The sequence below is a fragment of the Mchenga conophoros genome, linkage group LG20 (genome assembly GCF_057382185.1).
Source record: "Mchenga conophoros isolate Kocher_MC1m ecotype Shallow Benthic linkage group LG20, M_conophoros_male_GT1.1, whole genome shotgun sequence".
Classification (NCBI taxonomy): Eukaryota; Metazoa; Chordata; class Actinopteri; order Cichliformes; family Cichlidae; genus Mchenga; species Mchenga conophoros.
Genome location: NC_140545.1, coordinates 6,000,413 through 6,020,079, shown reverse-complemented (window position 1 = coordinate 6,020,079; position 19,667 = coordinate 6,000,413). Strand labels below are relative to the sequence as shown.

At 40.1% G+C, this 19,667-nt stretch overlaps 1 protein-coding gene across 1 annotated transcript; it reads left to right on the top strand.

Moving 5' to 3' along the window:
• Positions 1 to 423: 423 nt before the first annotated feature.
• On the top strand, positions 424 to 19,397 carry LOC146550210 (uncharacterized). Its single transcript, XM_085259743.1, has 19 exons — positions 424 to 610; positions 986 to 1,132; positions 1,247 to 1,378; positions 1,543 to 1,680; positions 2,361 to 2,492; positions 2,649 to 2,786; positions 2,985 to 3,122; positions 3,224 to 3,240; positions 12,549 to 12,747; positions 13,463 to 13,576; positions 13,753 to 13,890; positions 14,108 to 14,221; positions 14,960 to 15,073; positions 15,250 to 15,387; positions 16,532 to 16,645; positions 16,822 to 16,959; positions 17,524 to 17,637; positions 18,748 to 18,885; positions 18,988 to 19,397. The coding sequence occupies exons 1-19, from the start codon at positions 502 to 504 to the stop codon at positions 19,008 to 19,010; spliced, it is 2,295 nt and encodes a 764-aa protein (XP_085115869.1). The 5' UTR covers positions 424 to 501; the 3' UTR covers positions 19,011 to 19,397.
• Positions 19,398 to 19,667: the final 270 nt, after the last annotated feature.

The window sequence follows — 19,667 nt, the reverse complement described above, 5'->3', positions numbered from 1 at the left end:
TTTGTTATATGAATGTCATAGTGAGTTGACTCCTCCTTATCTAAAGGCACATTCTGGTCCTATCTGAACCACAGGAACAGAAAAAATAAAAATAAAATAAACAAGGATACAAAGCACATAAAGAAACAAAAGATATTGTGATTGTGTTGTCCAGTTCTCTTTCTAAGAACTTTTAAAAATCTTGGTTACCAACAAGGTTCAACAGTATAAAAATAAAGTTAACATTGGGATAAAGTGGTGTTAATTTCTCTATGACTATGTGGTTGTTGTCATGCTGGATAATAAAGATAATGAAAACTGCCTAGTGGTTTGACTAAGATGTAAACACAAAATTTGTATCATCATTTGAGCAACAAGGAACATAAAAAACCAAATGTGTGTGATATGAAACCTTATCAGACAGAATATAAGACCACAAGCACAGTGATCCATCATCCTTTAACTGGCTGCTCAGTCAGTGGTTGCGGACAGTCTTTTTTTAAAAAAAAAAAAGAGGTGAACATGGACAAAAGCTCGTCTACAGTTTGTATATTGATTGCAGCACTTTGTGCATTGGTGCACTTTGGCACGGCTTTTTCTAGGGTGGAACCTGAACCTGACGTTTTAATAAGTGAGTTTCTTTTGAGTATTGTTTCTTTCTGAAATGTGCATGTTTGTCACCTCAGCTGTCACCTGATTTACCACAGCTGATCCATATCCTTTTTTGCCTCACTGCCTCGGGCTACTGTGGCTCAAGAGTTGGCAGTTTGTCCTGTGATCTGATGGTTGCCGGTTCAAGCCCCAGCTCGGACAGTCTTGGTCGTTGTGTACTTGGGCAAGACACTTCACCTGTTGCCTACTGGTGGTGGTCGTGGTACCAGTGTCCGGCGACCTCAAGACATTTTGATTGATTTGCTGCAGGGTTCAATAAGATTTTTCAGAGGGACAACCTAACGCACACTCTGGTTAGAGTTCTTGGTCACTTTTGATTTCTCATTTCTTTCAGCAAAGCCAGGAGTGTGTCCTCGCAAACGCTGGAACTTTGGACTTTGTGAAGAATTCATTGAATCTTGCTCTCATGACTATGACTGTCCCAATAACGAGAAGTGCTGCCCCAATGGATGTGGAAATGAGTGCATGGCTCCTGTCGGAGGTGAGCATGTTTGGTTTGTTTCATTAAACAGCCAAACTGGCAATCACACAGCATCAGAACTCTTATCTCATTTACCACTTTACCACAGCTGATCTATGTCCTTTTCTGCTTTAGTGCCTCCTCCCAAACCAGAATGTCCACCGCATCTTAATCTTGCTCTGTCACGTAAGGGGTGTAATGACTGTCCTAGAGACCACACATGCTGCGTCTATAATGGTTATGAAGTCTGCGTCCCTCCTGTTCTCAGTACGTCTCACAATGTTTGATTTCTTCTTAAGAGGCTGTGTATTTAATTAAATCTTTTTAAAATTTTAAAATATAAGAAGTAGTTTAAAAATAACATTTAGGCTACATTTACTGCACTCTCTAGTTGGAGTTCTTTGTTTGTACTAATTTATTTTTCCTATCAGCAAAGCCAGGAGTGTGTCCTCGCAGGCACCTGACTGTTGGACTGTGTGTTGAATCTTGCTCTAATGACAGTCACTGTCCCGATAACGAGAAGTGCTGCCCCAATGGATGTGGAAATGAGTGCATGGCTCCTGTTGGAGGTGAGAGATAAACAAAGTAGCAAAGATCACTCCAAAGTGAAAATTATCTGCAAGATATTTCGTTTATTATATCATCTACAATAGAAAGAAGAGACAAAGAATGATTGCAAAGGATGTCTCTACCTGACTTATTTAATTGAACTATAAAAAAAACATTTACTTGCAACTTCATGAAACTTGAGAGGTCAAGAGGTCAGTTTTAAATATGTACGTTGTATATACATACATATATGTGTGTGTGTGTGTGTGCGTGTGTGTGTGTGTGTGTGTGTGTACGCACATAGGACAAAAAGTATGAGATGGAGGTCCAGCACTGTGACAATCAGAGCAAAACAGAAAGACACGAATTTGAAGTCAGATAGGGTGAAAAAGAAAATTAAATCTTGAGTCAATAGACAGAAATGTCATTGAGACGACAGGGAAAGAGGATGAGTGAAAAGACGGCTGGAGCTAATTAAGCGTTTAAAGACATATTTGCAATTAACTTGAAGATATTTTAACAAGCAAGTTTATTTTGCCTCAGACATGTTCAGTTTATAATCTGCTGCTTACTGTTTATTACTAAAATGTGCATGTTTGGTTTGTTTTATTAAACAGCCAAACTGGCAATCACACAGCATCAGAACTCTTATCTCATTTACCACTTTACCACAGCTGATCTATGTCCTTTTCTGCTTTAGTGCCTCCTCCCAAACCAGAATGTCCACCGCATCTTAATCTTGCTCTGTCACGTAAGGGGTGTAATGACTGTCCTAGAGACCACACATGCTGCGTCTATAATGGTGATGAAGTCTGCGTCCCTCCTGTTCTCAGTACGTCTCACAATGTTTGATTTCTTCTTAAGAGGCTGTGTATTTAATTAAATCTTTTTAAAATATAAGAAGTATTTTAAAAATAACATTTAGGCTACATTTACTGCACTCTCTAGTTGGAGTTCTTTGTTTGTACTAATTTATTTTTCCTATCAGCAAAGCCAGGAGAATGTCCTCGCACGCACCTGACTGTTGGACTGTGTGGTGAACTTTGCTCCAATGACAGTGACTGTCCCGGTAATGAGAAGTGCTGCTCTACCAAATGTGGACGTAATTGCATGGCACCATACATAGGTGAGAGATGAGCAAAGTATTCTTGCACACTTAACCCATGTGCGACCCTCGTGAAAAAAGGGACCCATGCATTTCACGAAATTTCACGAATGCATGGCACCTATGTATGGTGCCATGCATTCATGTCACACATGGGTTATCTAATGAGATCACATCTAGAGGGAGAGTTTTTCTTTAATGTTTTCTTATTCTTTTCAGTGAAACCAGGAGTGTGTCCTCACAGACGCTTTGATAACATAATGTGTGGCGAATTTTGCTCTAATGATAGTGACTGCCCCGATAATGAGAAGTGCTGCTTCAGTGGATGTGGTCATCAGTGCATGGCGCCTTACACGGGTGAGATATGAACAAAGTACCAAACACTCCCTAAACACTTTTCAAGTGGTTTAAGGAATTGTGTAACTAAGCCTATTCTTGACTTTGGTGTGTCTGTAAAGACTGGGATCTGTACCTTGTCTGAGGCCTCCACATGTGTACCGAGTACTACTATCGTGATGGTCAGGGTCCAGGACATCAGACGTGCTGCAGGACAACCTGTGATTACACCTGCAGTGAGCTCTGCTGCCAATCTATAAAAAAACATCATTAAACTTACTGTGACCATCTCTGCAAATGAATCCAAAGTGCGATAAGCACTTCCTGTTTCTGATGATAATCATGTCTCTCTGATTTTTTTCAAACTGACATATTTGTCTTACAAATAAAAAACAGTGTGTTGGCATTTTATTCTTGTTCTCTTATTTACAACATGTGAGCTTACTTCAGTGTGAAAATATTGAAGAAACTGTGTTTCACTATGAATAGTATATCTGTTCCATTTCTAATTACATAGTTATAGCATGATGCCTCGTGTGTTTCTTCTTTATATATATACCAATAAAAATTGCCCCTCACCTGTTGAACTGTAGCAAGAACGGAAAGTGCTTATTGTCAGAACACAAAATTATCCAGATGGATTATCAAATCATTCTGTTTCTCACTTGTGTCTCAAACTGGATTTTAAAAGCATTCATTCTTTCACAAATCTTTGTAAAAGCAGACTGCATGACTAGGTGCTTAATTTTATGCACCTGCGATAACTGGACTGAAAACCCCTGAATTCAGAAAGAAAGTGTGGCCCCATACTTTCATCAACATAGTGTACCTGCTTGAAAGTGCTTAAAATTGACACGTCACTAATGTAATGAGTCAACAAATCAAATGCAACACTTTATGACACTCAAGTAATTGTATTTACCTTAAAAAGTGTAACTAAAATTAGTGCAAAAAATGGTAGAGGGCTTCCCCATTTATCTACAATCACTAGAATCGCTTGGAAAACAAGTGATTTCCTGCTTTGAAATGTAAGAAAAAGTTCCCTCTAAGCCTGAAGGGAAAAAGAAGAAATACACACATGTAAAGGAAGCTCTTAAAACATGTGATTATCCTAATTGGGCTTTCATCAAGTAAGCAAAGATGCACAGAAAAGAAGATCAGAGACCAACTAGGGAGGATAAGAAAGACAAACGCAACAACATTGTCATCCCCTATGTAACCGTTTTATCAGAAAAACTCAGGAGAGTCTTCTCCAAGCACGACATCACAGTTTACTTCAGACCCAGCAACACACTCAGACAAAAACTGGTTCATCCCAAACACAAAACTCCTAAACACAATCTTAACAATGTGCTGTACAGTGTAGTGAGAAATGCCTAGACCTCTACATTGGAGAGACCAAACAGCCACTTCATAAACGCATGTCACAACATAGAAGAGCCACCTCAAGACTCAGCTGTCCATCTACATCTAAAGGACAAAGGCCACTCCTTCGAGGACACCAGTGTTCACATTTGGGACAGAGAAGAAAGATGGTTTGAAAGAGGAGTGAAAGAAGCCATTTATGTCCACTGTGAGCGACCATCTTTGAACAGAGGCGGTGGTTTACGACACCAACTGTCAGACGCCAATACAGTTTTAAGATCACCTCCCAGACGCCTTAACACCCACTCACCTGATGAGAGGTGTAACATGCAACTTAAAGAAGTCCAGACGCTTTTCTTTCCAAGCTCCTTAGCCATATTGTGAAAAATGCAAAACAAATTGAGGTAGACTAAGTATATTAGTTAAAGACTGATATTCCGCTATTTAGCGCAAGATAAACAAGTTAGTTTGCTGTAATGTCACAGGTTTAAAGCCATAGTTCGGTTATATCAACTAGATATAGTTGATATGTGTGACCCCCCTTTTGTGAGTGTGGACGTTTCCTCTCGTTGCTCTTTAAATGCTTTGCTTCTTTTATTGTTTTTTATCGATTTTTATGCTTATTTTTTCCCTTTTTTCCATATGAGCTTACCTGCGATAGCTTCTGGACACTTATAGATCATTAGGACTAGAGCGTTCTTAACAGAAACAGCAACATTTTTATAGTTACCGTATCTTCAGCGCTCCGTGTGTCTGTGGCCTACACACAGCTAAAGCCTGATTACAGCGTCTGGTCACCGAACAGCCTCAATAGCCTGGAAAGGTGCTAACCGCTAGGCTAACTAGCAACAAGATGCCTTCCCTCTACACAGATGACTACCACAGCCTCCTGCAGAAGATTGCAGTACTGGAGACAAAAATTCATCGCTTAGAAGTAAACGTGGAGGTAAATGGACTGTGTGGAGATGAAACAACCTTGCTTTTGATTCAAAACAATGGCGATGAGCAAGCTAGTACACAGCTAAGGAGCACAGATAACATGACCAAGAAAGTAGACTCTGTGCATTATAAAAAATCCTCAAGCAATAATCCCCCCTTGGACTGTCTTGGTGCAAAACCAAGACATAAATCATGTCTCCTGGAAGGGGGAGGACGTATCACAGGCAGGGCACAGTGAGCTGAAATCTCTGAAACCGACTGGCCTTCACTTCCTACGAGACAGAAGCTCTTCTACCCCTGTATACGGGAGGAAACAGGACTGGACAACCGTGAATAGGAAGGTTAACAACAAACCTCCAAAACAACTGAATGTGAAACTGCAGAACAGATTTGCTCCACTATCAAAGGACCCTGGATCTATATCGGACAACCATCCATCTAAAAGTAGCGAAGTAAGGTCTGAAAATCTGTTGAAAAGTAAAAGGCCACAGGGAAAGCTAAAGGCTAGGCCTGAAACTCTGATTGTGGGTGATGTGCGGTAAGAACACTAAAGTCCTCTGCTTTCCTAAGGATATGGTCAACAACCTGAAGGAGAGAATTCTTCAAATTGCAGATGAATATCCAACTGTGACAAACATTGTTCTGCATACAGGGTCAAACGATGTGTCCAAACAACAGACGGAGGTTCTGAAACCGGACTTTACTGGATTATTAAATACAGTAAACTCTCTGAATGCAGCTGTATTCATCAGTGGACCTTGTCAGGTTTATATTGTTGATTGTCATTTATGCTTAGAGTTTTATAATCAATGTCATGTTGGTAGAGGTTTGATCCTTAGTAGTCTGTGGAGACTCTGTGTGCCTCCCAGATCACTCTGGCATGCAAACACAACTTAAGGTCAGGAGAGAGGTTATATCTGCTTTGTTACGTCCCCACAGGAAAGCCAGGCGAAGAGGGTGGGGGACAGTAACAGTTGGATCCGGGTTGAAATGAAAAGAATGCCAGGCAGAGGTAGTTACCACAAAATATATCTTTATCATAATCAATTAATTCAAAAGAACTTTGCCTACTCGTGTCTTGCTTTTGCTGTGTAGTAAATTGTCTTGAACGTTCCAGCGAATAGGTTTAAGCTACAAACCTATCAGACCTGTACCGCTCGTCAGAGGAGGAGACGAGCGATTCGGCAGGTTGTTTGCACTGAATAAATGGCTTATATCAGCATGTACTGACCACTCAGTGCATTTTATCAACAATTTTAATATTTTTTGGGAATGCAGGCATCTGTTTAAAGCAAATGGATTTAATTTTAACAAGTCAGGGGTGAAACTGTTCACCTCCAACTTGTTTTATTCCATACGTCATCCATCTGTGCTTGGTGCCAAGGCTGAGATAAACAAGGAGTTATCTCATAAAGAGGAACAAACAGTACTCCAAGAACAGATAAAGCCCAGCAGAAACCTTGAGGAGGAGCCTCATCTGCCCCCACCTGGGATGAGCTTCAGAAAGGAGAGACATCAGAGGGGTCCCTATTTGCCTCCAACTCTCTCAACAACACCAACAACCAGGACCAGGGACCATGACCTTCCCTAGTCCCCCAAACCCCTGACAGGCCATCAGCCTCCTCCCGCTCCCTTTCGACCTCCTCGCCACACCTGAAATTCACTGAGGAGATGATGGAGCGGGTCAATGCTGGGCTCAGATCTACCCCCCAGCTCAATCCCTTTTTGTCCCCCATGAACCCCCCACCAGAGCAACCAAAGGTTCGCCATCGAGCCCCGCCTTCAACAGAGCAATCGAAGTTACATTGCCCAGCCTCGCAAATACGGCACAGCCTTTTTTAATGATCTCAGTGAACTGCTGTCTGTGATCTGTGTTGACTGTGTAATTATTGTTGGGGATTTTAACATCCATGTGGACAACCCTCAGGACAAAGGGACTAAAGACCTGAGTAACATTCTGGGCAACTTTGGGCTGACTCAGCATGTAACAGAGGCCACACATAATAGAGGACACACTCTTGACCTACTGATCTCCAAGGGCCTGAGCATTTCGAAGGTTACTGTGTCTGATGTGGGCCTGTCTGATCATTACTGTGTTTTCTTTGAAAGTAAAATTTCAGCCCACACAAATATATCAACAACAGTGATCACAAAACGGTGTATAACTGAATACAGTAGTGAGATATTTAACCATGTCTTCCCCTTAACACCTGGCCTGTCCAGAGGTTCAGTCAATGAGCTCGTCAATAGCTTCAATGCTAAAATGTTAAATGTAATGGACACTATTGCTCCCATTAAGGTGAAGGTTATCTCTGGAAGGAAAAAGTCTCCCTGGAGAAACTCCACACTGGTGAAAAATGAAAAAAGAGATTGTAGGAAAGCTGAGCACAGATGGAGAAAAACAAACCTCCAGGTTCATCCATCCATCCATTCGCTTCTGCTTATCCTCCTCCAGGTTCATTCCAGTTATAATTGTGAAGTTTCTCTTTATAGATGTCAATCTATAAAGAGAAACTTCGCAATTATAATTTACAACTGAGGAGTGCAAGGAGGTCCTACTTCTCTGACATCATCACCAAAAACAGTCATAATGCTCGGGTCTTATTTTCTACAGTTGACAGGCTAACAAACCCTCCTGTGTCAGTGACAGCTGAACTTCATTTGACATGGCCTGCAATGACTTCGCCAAATTCTTCACAGACAAAATCCAAAAGATTAGACAAGCAATTGGTACATCAACAGCATATTCAGGATATGTACCGTGTCCACCGAAAAACTGTTTAAACACCATGAAACAGTTTCACCCTATTAACAGCAAAGACCTGGAGGACATCTTAGGTCAACTGAACTCCTCCTCCTGCTGTTTAGATGTCCTGCCAACACGTTTTTTCAAAAAGGTCTCAAAGACTTTGGAGTCAGACCTGTTACAGATCGTCAACTTTTCTTTAATATCAGGTGTGTTTCCAGAACCACTAAAAACTGCTGTAATTAAACCTATACTGAAAAAGGACAATCTTGACAAGACACAAATGAACAACTACAGGCTGATCTCAAATCTCCCATTTTTAAGTAAGATCATTGAAAAAGCAGTTTCTCAGCAGCTCAGTTACTTCTTAAAACAGAATAACTGCTATGATGCCTTCGAGTCAGGTTTTAGACAGAACCACAGCACTGAAACCGCTCTGACCAAAGTGTTTAATGACATATGTCTGAATACAGACAGTGGAAAAATGTCAGTCTTAGTTTTACTGGATCTCAGTGCAGCATTTGATACAGTTGACCACAACATATTACTCAAACGACTGGAGAACTGGACAGGTCTTTCAGGAACTGTACTAAACTGGTTCAAAACATACTTAGAAAACAGGAAATACTTTGTATCAATAGGTAACTTCACATCTGAGCAGACAAGCATCACATGTGGAGTTCCCCAAGGTTCCATCTTGGGACCCCCTCTGTTTAACATTTACATGCTCCCACTGGCACAGATTATAAAGAACAACAAAATAAACTATCATAGCTATGCAGATGACACAAAAATATATATCACAATGTCACCAGGAGACCAAGGCCCTGTACAGGCTCTTGGTAAATGCATTGAGGAAATTAATGACTGGTTGTGCCACAATTTTCTCCAGCTAAACAAAAACAGAACTGAAGTAATAGTCTTTGGTGCCAAAGAAAAACGATTACAGATCACCAGAGAACTTCAATCTATACACCTAAAAACCACAAACCAGGCGAGAAATTTGGGTGTAGTGATGGATGCAGACCTAAACTTAGAAAAACACATTAAGACAATAACAAAATCAGCTTACTACCCCTTCAAGAATATTTCAAGGATAAAAGATCTGATGTCTCAACAGGACCTACCTGTCCGTCAGAGGATAGACTTTAAAGTTCTGATGCTGGTCTATAAAGCTCTGAATGGTTTAGGACCAAAATACAACAGTGACCTCCTGACCCAGTATGAACCTTCCAGATCCCTCAGGTCATCTGGATCCGTTTTTTTATCAGTTCCCAGAGTCAGAACCAGACACGGAGAAGCTGCATTCAGCTTTTATGCTCCATATATCTGGAACAAACTCCCAGAAAGCCTCAGATCAGCTGAAACACTCTTTTTGTTTAAATCCAGGTTGAAGACTCACCTATTCTCAGCTGCGTTTGAATAAAGCACCAAATCCACACTTTTAAGCTTAAATTTCAAAACTTATATTTTAACTACTGATTTTATCTATTGTTCTGATTTTATCTACTGTTTTTTTTAAATCAATTTTAAATCATGCTTTTGTTGTTTTTGTTTTTTAATGTCTCTGTAAAGCACTTTGAATTACCTTGTTGTTGAATTGTGCTATATAAATAAACTTGCCTTGCCTTGCCTTGCCTAGAGGTGAATCTGAAGTTAAGTTGATGATGCTGAGATTTATTCACCAAATTGCACCTTCATACCAACTTTATAGTGTCTAATATAAAGACAGCAGTCTAGAGGATTGAAATCAGCCAGGACAACTCATGAAACATCTGTTAAATTAAGGTGTGTAAATCCACAAAGAGGAGTGAACCTCAGTAGGCCAGCTGATTATAGCCCGTACACTAAGAAAATTAACTGGAGCTCTCAATAGAAGTTATTGTGAACTGAGCCACTACAACTGATTCCTCCACCTACTGAATCCCAGTTTAACCTCTTCCCTACTCATTTTCCTGTTTACAGGTAAAGGCACCCTCTACGTGGTAGCCAAAAGAAAATAGAGCTATTTTTTTCTTCTTTGCTAATGTCTTACTTTACTGATTCAAGCTGAGTGCATTCTTTAGAATTAAAATACAGACTAACATAAAGTTTGTATTCCCATAAAATAATATTATTTCATCATTACATTAATGTAGAGCAAGGTTCTGTTGGCATGCCATAAAAATGGGTGGTAGAAAGGTTCTTCAAAGAGCTACTTTTACTTTCTTGTTTTGAGTGCATTTCACAGCTGGTACTTTTTCACTTTTACTTGAGTGAAGAAGCTGAATCAGTACTTCAACTTTTACTGGAGTATTTTTTAACAATAGTATCTGTAATTCTACTTCAGTACAGGATGTCTGTACTTTTGCCAACTCTCGTCATGAGACGGTAAGGACTACAGATTAATTTTGTTAAAAAAGAAAGAAAGAGGGAGCACAGGAAAATAGTGAAGAGCCAAGGGGCTGAAGGAACAACTGAGCAGATGTGGAAAGAATAAAGAAAGAGCAGGACACAGCACAGCAAGCAAAGCCACATGAATGGTCCTGTCCACTGTAAACGAGACAAACTGATCCCTGATCTGAATGCACTCTAGATCATTTTTTTCTTGTGCCATGACTGAAAATTATGTATGTTTTTTTTCCTGTCAAATATCTGGATTGTTTCAAACAGGTGTTAGTTCACATGGGATAAGTGAAGACTTTTTAAAAAAAATTCCCATATGGCTGTCAGAAAGGTGTTTATGGCTTTTAAGCAGCTTTGATGCTTTGAGCTGGTTCTAGGCCCAGCCATGAGTTGCCCATACCACTTGGTCTGATCCATTTTGAAACACGTAGCAACCTATAATAATGGATTGGATTTATATAGCGCTTTTCAAGGCACCCAAAGCGCTTTACAATGCCACTATTCATTCACTCTCACATTCACACACTGGTGAAGGCAAGCTACAGTTGTAGCCACAGCTGCCCTGGGGCAGGCTGACAAAAGCGGGGCTGCCATATCGCGCCATCGGCCCCTCTGGCCATCACCAGTAGGCGGCAGGTGAAGTGTCTTGCCCAAGGACACAACGACCGAGACTGTCTGAGCCGGGGCTCAAACCAGCAACCTTCCGGTTACAAGACGAACTGCCAACTCTTTGAGCCACGATCGCCAATTATGTGAATATTTTGTTATTCACATAATTATCATATGGAGCAGTTGGAGAAATGCTGGGTTTCCCAGCAAAGGGAATAAGGAGGCCCTGGACGGAACGCCCACAGCCAACTGAGGCAGAGGCCGGCCATCCAGGACGTGTTCAGGGCCTGCTGATGCCACAGCATACAAGGCCAAAAATTTAAAGAGACTACTTTTTGTTTTTATGTTTTCGAAATTTTTTCTGAATCATTTGTGATATTTATCTTGAAAGGTGCTATATAAATACAATTTTACTGACTTACTTAATGTATTCATTTTGTCTCATGATGGCTTTTCATTAGAGCTATTTCCTTACTTCTAATTAGTTTGGAATACTTTTTACAATTGATCTACAAATGCAATAAAAACATGTTGGGTGTTACATCACGAGACAGCAGTAAATTTTGTGTGCTGGCACCATTTTATCAGAGTCAGGGGACCCAATCTCATACTCAGGCAGAAGGAGCTCAGTGAGACTTATCTGAAGATCTGAAATCTAACACACACTAAGCTGTGTGTCAGCTCATGCAGAAACAAATTGTAATTGTGCAGACAATCTCACGAATTTCTCACTGTTCCTACTGTCACAGATATGACATAGTGATGTTTCGTTGGTATCATCTACAACAGATAAAAGAAGAAAAAAGTGACAAATTTGCAAAAAGCCTGTCTGGAACTTGGTAGAAAGGCTAAACAGACAAGAAATGAAAAAAAAAAATTCAAGTGCAGGTATATGGATTTGTTTAGAGTCAAAATATTAATTTGTTATCCTACAAAACAATAATGTCATATACATTAGGTGAGACTGAACAAAATTCTGGTATCAGAAATAATGGATATGCGTACAATAAATACTCGTTGTTAAATGTGATTTAGATAACTTCATAGCTTCATCTGAAGAACAGGAACAATCAAAAAATAAACAAGGACACAGTGTACACAAGGAAGCAGGGGACTGAACAAGATAGTACCAATTATATATGAGAGAACAAGGAGAAATATGTGATTCATTTGATACTTTTATAAATCGTAGGTACCAACAAGATATAGCAATATAAGAAAGTCAATTGTGGGAAAAATCTTCTTAATGTTCTTCATGAGCATGTCGTTGTTGTCTTGCTATATGAAGAAGATATTAAATACTGTGTAGATGTTTTACTAAGATGCAAACACAAGATTCATATTATCATTTCAGCAACAAGGAACGTAAAAAACAAAATGTTTCTGATATGACACCTTATCAGAGAGAATATAAGACTACAAGCACAACGATCCAGCATCATTCAACTGGCCACTCAGTCAGTGGTTGTGCACATTCTTTTGAGCAAGAGGTGAACATGGACAAAGGCTGTTCTACAGTTTGTGTATTGATTGTAGCACTTTGTGCATTGGTGCACTTTGGCACTGTTTTTTCCACAGTGAAAACTGGTGGCATTTTCACAGGTGAGTTTGGGTTTTTCTTTTTTACTTAGACGTGTTCAGCTCATAACTGTCTTCTTAACAATTCTTTCTGAAATGTGCATGTTTGTTAGTTACTTATATGGTCTGTTTGGGGGCCACACAGCATCATAACTTTTGGCCCAATTACCACACCTCATTCATATCCTTTTCTGCTTCACTGCTTCTTCTAAAACCAGAATGCCCACGCCATCTTAAGCTTGATCAGTCATGTAAGGGGTGTGAGCACTGTCCTAGAGACAGACTTCTTGAGAGAGGGTGTGGAGTAAATTTTTGGTCAAACATTCTCAGTTTATAAAATGAGAGATAAAAAAGTTTCTTCAAGTTAAATCCACATTTACCACCCTCGTTCCGTGAAACAGAATTCAAGAAAAACAGAAGAGGAAGAGGAGAGAGGAATTTGCTGCACTTCAGGAATAGCTGCTGCACAACAAAATACTGTGATAGTGACTGGCAGGGTCAATGCATGCAGACAATATAACAGCATGCAATCTTTGACCACAAAAATGAAACACAGCACTAAAGTAAAGTGAAAGGAAAGTGAGATCAAACACAAACACTGCCTGCTTACGGATCCTTTCTGAAATGTGCATGTTTGATTTTGTCAAACAGCCAATTTGGCGACTGCAAAGCATCACAACTCTTATTCCTCACAGCTCATCCATGTCCTTTTTTGCTTTTCTGCTTCTTTCAAACCCAGAATGTCCACGCCATCTTAATCTTGCTCTGTCACGTAAGGGGTATGAGGACTGTCCTAGAGACCACATATGCTGTGTCTACGATGGTGAAGAAGTCTGTGTCCCTCCTGTTTCCAGTATGTGTCACAATGTTTAATTTCTTCTTAAGAGGGTGTGGTAAATTTTTCATTGAGTCTTCTCAGTCAGTAGAATGAGAGAGAGTCTAAAAATCAAATAAATTCCAGTAAAATCCACATTTACTGCACTTTCTGATTAGAGTTCTTTGTCTGCACTAATTTCTCTTTCCCTCCAGCAAAGCCAGGAGTGTGTCCTCGCCGGCGCTTGCAAAACAGGCGTTGTACTAAATATTGCTCTAAAGACAGAGACTGCCCCAATAATGAGAAGTGCTGCTCCAACGGATGTGGACATGAGTGCATGGCTCCATTGTCAGGTGAGATTGAACAAAGTGACATTTTAACAACCAAGTTTCTTTTGACTCAGATTTGTTCAGCTTATAATCTACTGCTCACGGTTTCTTTCTAAAATGCGCATGTTTGTTTTGTTTTGTTAAACAGCCAAACTGGCAATCAGACAGCTTTATAAGACTGACTTCATTTACCACAGCTCATCCATGTCCTTTTCTACTTTACTGCTTCCTCCAAAACCAGAATGCCCAAGCCATCTTAATCTTGCTCTGTCACGTAAGGGGTGTAATGGCTGTCCTAGAGGCCACATATGCTGTATCTGTGATGGTGAAGAAGTCTGCGTCCCTCCTGCTCCCAGTACGTGTCACTATGTTTAATTTCTTCTTGGTGTGTGTGGCAAATCTTTGGTTAAACCTTCTCAGTTAATAAAATGACAGATAATAAAATTTCTTCAAGTTAAATCCACATTTACCACCCTCTCTGGTTAGAGTTCTTTGTCTGCACTAATTTCTCTTTCCTTCCAGCAAAGCCAGGAGTGTGTCCTCGCCGGCGCTTAGACTTTGGACATGGACTGCTCATTATAACATTTTTCAGTTGTCTGGTTTCATTACTAATATTAAACACAAGCTATGTACCATACACGCCACTATTGGAGCATGGTTGAAAATGAAAGTGTGTCTTAAATGACATGTTATTAGAGAGACTGCAAATCTGTGAGCACAAAGACCCGGCATCCACTAACTGGCCTTCTCAGCCTGTGGTTGTGCACTAGTACACAGACAGTATTTTTGCACACAGGAGCACATTCCTTTGAGCAAAAGATGAACGTGGACAAACACTGATCGACTTTGTCAGTTTTTTGTTTGTTCTGCTAGAACTTACTGCAAATTAACAGGCAAATTTTCTTTTGGGGGGGGGGGGGGGGGGGGGGCTCAGATGTGCTCAATTTATAATCTGCCTGCTTACGGATCCTTTCTGAAATGTGCATGTTTGATTTTGTCAAACAGCCAATTTGGCGACTGCAAAGCATCACAACTCTTATTCCTCACAGCTCATCCATGTCCTTTTTTGCTTTTCTGCTTCTTTCAAACCCAGAATGTCCACGCCATCTTAATCTTGCTCTGTCACGTAAGGGGTATGAGGACTGTCCTAGAGACCACATATGCTGTGTCTATGATGGTGAAGAAGTCTGTGTCCCTCCTGTTTCCAGTACGTGTCACAATGTTTAATTTCTTCTTAATAGGGTGTGGTAAATTTTTCATTGAGTCTTCTCAGTCAGTAGAATGAGAGAGAGTCTAAAAATTAAATAAATTCCAGTAAAATCCACATTTACTGCACTTTCTGATTAGAGTTCTTTGTCTGCACTAATTTCTCTTTCCTTCCAGCAAAGCCAGGAGTGTGTCCTCGTCGGCGCTTAGACTTTGGACATTGTGCTGAAATTTGCTCTAATGACAGAGACTGCCCCAATAATGAGAAGTGCTGCTCCAACGGATGTGGACATGAGTGCATGGCTCCTGTCATAGGTGAGATATAAACAACATGACAGTTATCCACAGGATATCAACTGCTGCAACACATATCACGTTGCAAGTTGCAAAAAGGCTGTCACTGACCATTAATTTGTGCAGACATAATTAAATATAGGAAAATATATATACTAAGATTAATAATTTAATATATGTATACTTGGGACTGCACGAAATTTGAGAAGGTGAAAACTTGTGTTAATCTCCTTTTTTTGCTTGGGGGTAAGTTGGGTACTGAACAACAAAAACCATTAAGACTCTTGTAATGATGCAGTATCAGACTGCACAAGTCTTGTCTGATATATGGGAATTAGAGTGTAAATGTGGGGTGGTAATATGAATTTAAACTAGACTTCTCCAGGAAACTCATTCCTTAGCAGGAAGAAAGAGGTCCAATAGCATCATTCCGTGAAACAGAATTCAAGAAAAACAGAAGAGGAAGAGGAGAGAGGAATTTGCTGCACTTCAGGAATAGCTGCTGCACAACAAAATACTGTGATAGTGACTGGCAGGGTCAATGCATGCAGACAATATAACAGCATGCAATCTTTGACCACAAAAATGAAACACAGCACTAAAGTAAAGTGAAAGGAAAGTGAGATCAAACACAAACACTGCTGCTCATTATAACATTTTTCAGTTGTCTGGTTTCATTACTAATATTAAACACAAGCTATGTACCATACACGCCACTATTGGAGCATGGTTGAAAATGAAAGTGTGTCTTAATTGACATGTTATCAGAGAGACTGCAAATCTGTGAGCACAAAGACCCGGCATCCACTAACTGGCCTTCTCAGCCTGTGGTTGTGCACTAGTACACAGACAGTATTTTTGCACACAGGAGCACATTCCTTTGAGCAAAAGATGAACGTGGACAAACACTGATCGACTTTGTCAGTTTTTTGTTTGTTCTGCTAGAACTTACTGCAAATTAACAGTCAAGTTTTTTTTTTTTTGGGGGGGGGGGGGGGGGGCTCAGATGTGCTCAATTTATAATCTGCCTGCTTACGGATCCTTTCTGAAATGTGCATGTTTGATTTTGTCAAACAGCCAATTTGGCGACTGCAAAGCATCATAACTCTTATTCCTCACAGCTCATCCATGTCCTTTTTTGCTTTTCTGCTTCTTTCAACCCCAGAATGTCCACGCCATCTTAATCTTGCTCTGTCACGTAAGGGGTATGAGGACTGTCCTAGAGACCACATATGCTGTGTCTATGATGGTGAAGAAGTCTGTGTCCCTCCTGTTTCCAGTACGTGTCACAATGTTTAATTTCTTCTTAATAGGGTGTGGTAAATTTTTCATTGAGTCTTCTCAGTCAGTAGAATGAGAGAGAGTCTAAAAGTTAAATAAATTCCAGTAAAATCCACATTTACTGCACTTTCTGATTAGAGTTCTTTGTCTGCACTAATTTCTCTTTCCTTCCAGCAAAGCCAGGAGTGTGTCCTCGTCGGCGCTTAGACTTTGGACATTGTGCTGAAATTTGCTCTAATGACAGAGACTGTCCTAATAATGAGAAGTGCTGCTCCAACGGATGTGGACATGAGTGCATGGCTCCATTGTCAGGTGAGATTGAACAAAGTGACAGTTATCCACAGGATATCAACTGCTGCAACACATATCATGTTGCAAGTTGCAAAGAGGCTGTCACTGACCATTAATTTGTGCAGACATAATTAAATATAGGAAAATATATATACTAAGATTAATAATTTAATATATGTATACTTGGGACTGCACGAAATTTGAGAAGGTGAAAACTTGTGTTAATCTCCTTTTTTTTGATTGGGGGTAAGTTGGGTACTGAAGAACAAAAACCAACCACACAGGAGCACATTCCTTTGAGCAAAAGATGAACGTGGACAAACACTGATCGACTTTGTCAGTTTTTTGTTTGTTCTGCTAGAACTTACTGCAAATTAACAGGCAAGTTTTTTGTTTTGGTTTTTTTTTTTGGGGGGGGGGGCTCAGATGTGCTCAATTTATAATCTGCCTGCTTACGGATCCTTTCTGAAATGTGCATGTTTGATTTTGTCAAACAGCCAATTTGGCGACTGCAAAGCATCATAACTCTTATTCCTCACAGCTCATCCATGTCCTTTTTTGCTTTTCTGCTTCTTTCAACCCCAGAATGTTCACACCATCTTAATCTTGCTCTGTCACGTAAGGGGTATGAGGACTGTCCTAGAGGCCACATATGCTGTGTCTATGATGGTGAAGAAGTCTGCGTCCCTCCTGCTCCCAGTACGTGTCACTATGTTTAATGTCTTCTGAAAAGGGTGTGGATTAAATATTTGGTTAAATCTTCTCAGTTAATAAAATGACAAGTAGTTTAAAAATAAAGTTTGCACATACAAATTGTGCTAGATCTTGCTTTGATGACAGAGACTGTCCCTTTATTCTGAAGTGTTGCTACAATGGATGCGGACATGAGTGCATGGTACCAGACATAGGTGAGATACGAACAAAGTGGCAGTTATCTAAAGCAGCGGCCCCCAACCTTTTTTGCCCCACGGACCGGTTTATGTCTGACAGTATTTTCACGGACCAGCCTTTAAGGTGCCGCGGATAAATACAACAAAATAAAACCAGTACCAGTACCCAAAAAAGAAAATTTATTCATAACACACTGGAAAAGAGCCAGGGAAACCGATTTAATGATAAAAACAATAAAAAATAACGAAACCCTAAAAAAACTATAAATTTCACAACCGAGCTTCAACTCTCGCAGCCCGGAACCAAACGACTCAAGGGCCTGTACCAGTCTGTGGCCCAGGGGTTGGGGACCGCTGATCTACAGGTTATCTGTTATCATGTCATCTACAATAGGTAGAAGTCAGAAAAGGCTGTCTCTAACAATTGTGCACAAAAAAGAGAAAATGTTTAATTTCATACACATTTCCTTGAGATTGTATGAAACATGAAAGAGTGAGAACTTTAAAAAAAAAGCTTGTTAGTCTTCTTTATGACCATGTGTTTCTTTGTGTACTGCAGACCAGAGACTTACTGCTGTCATTTTGTGTGAGACTGTATAAGTTTTGCCTGATATTTGGGAACTGGAGTGTACACGTTGGGTGGAATCTAACTTGAAATGAGAGATTAATCAACTGGATCTCCATGAGACTCATACCTTAGTCGAGAAGAAGGAAGTGCAGTAAGCATCCTTCAGAGAAACAGGGTGGCCACAGCCTAAAACACAATCAAATGTTTCACAATTTCCAGAAACTCTTAGAAGAGATTTTTATTAATTTACTGCAATTCAGGGTTCAATAAGGTCAAAGGATATCTTTCAGAGGGACAACCCACCACACTCTCTGGAGTTCTTGGTCTATACTCATTTCTCTTTCATTTCAGTAAAGCCAGGAGTGTGTCCTCACAGACACTTGGGCCACGGACGTTGCCTTGAATCTTGCTTTAATGACAGAGATTGTCCCTTTTTTGAGAAGTGTTGCTCCAATGGATGCGGACATGAGTGCATGGCTCCCTACAAAGGTAATAGATGCACAAAGCAGCCAAGACCCTTTAAATAATTCACCAAGTGGTTAACGATATTTTGTAACTAATCATATTTTTGGGTTTGGTGTATCTGTGAAGGCTGGCTGCTGCCCCCTGCCTGAAACCACCTCCATGTGTGCTGGTCAGTGTCCAGGAGAGCAGAAGTGCTGCAGGACATCCTGCGGTCATGCGTGCAATGAGCCCCGCTGATTAGAAAGTACCAAGTCAATCTACATTAAACATCTTTACAAATTTACTGTGGCCTTCTCTTTAATGCAATACTTTTTTTCTTTCTGTAATATTATTAAGACTTTCTTTTTCTGATGATGACAAATGTTTTTGTAAAGGCAGACTGCGTGGCTAGGCACTTGATTATATGCGTCTGTGACAACGGGACTGAAAAAAACACCTCAATTCAGAGAACAGGGAGTGTGGCTCCAGACCTGCTGCTTTTACTTAAATCTACTTCAAAACAAGTGATTTCCTGTCCCATTAAAGATAATATTCATTACTTTTAGGTATCTTTCTTTGTATTTGTTTGTTTGTGAGAGTATTTGGGTATCGTGTTTTGGACAAAGTTTGCATTTAAAAACAAAAAAGAAACCATGTTGAATTCACTCTGACATAATGTATCTCTGTATCTGATTGTTCCTAGTAGGGAGATTGAAAAGAAGCAATAATCTCTCCATGTGAGCTCAGAGGCTTCAGAGGGCAGTGAGATATCAAATCAGAACAACCTGATTTGTATTTTATTACAGTTTCCTCACAGTAACATCATG

What these genes read in the sequence shown, in the direction of transcription:
- LOC146550210 (XM_085259743.1), top strand. Translation starts at nt 502, where the DNA reads ATGGACAAAAGCTCGTCTACAGTTTGTATATTGATTGCAGCACTTTGT. An exon ending in GTGCATGGCTCCTGTTGGAG is followed by an intron (nt 1,681 to 2,360) that starts GTGAGAGATAAA and finishes TTTCTGCTTTAG; the next exon opens with TGCCTCCTCCCAAACCAGAA. An exon ending in CTGCGTCCCTCCTGCTCCCA is followed by an intron (nt 14,222 to 14,959) that starts GTACGTGTCACT and finishes TTTCAAACCCAG; the next exon opens with AATGTCCACGCCATCTTAAT.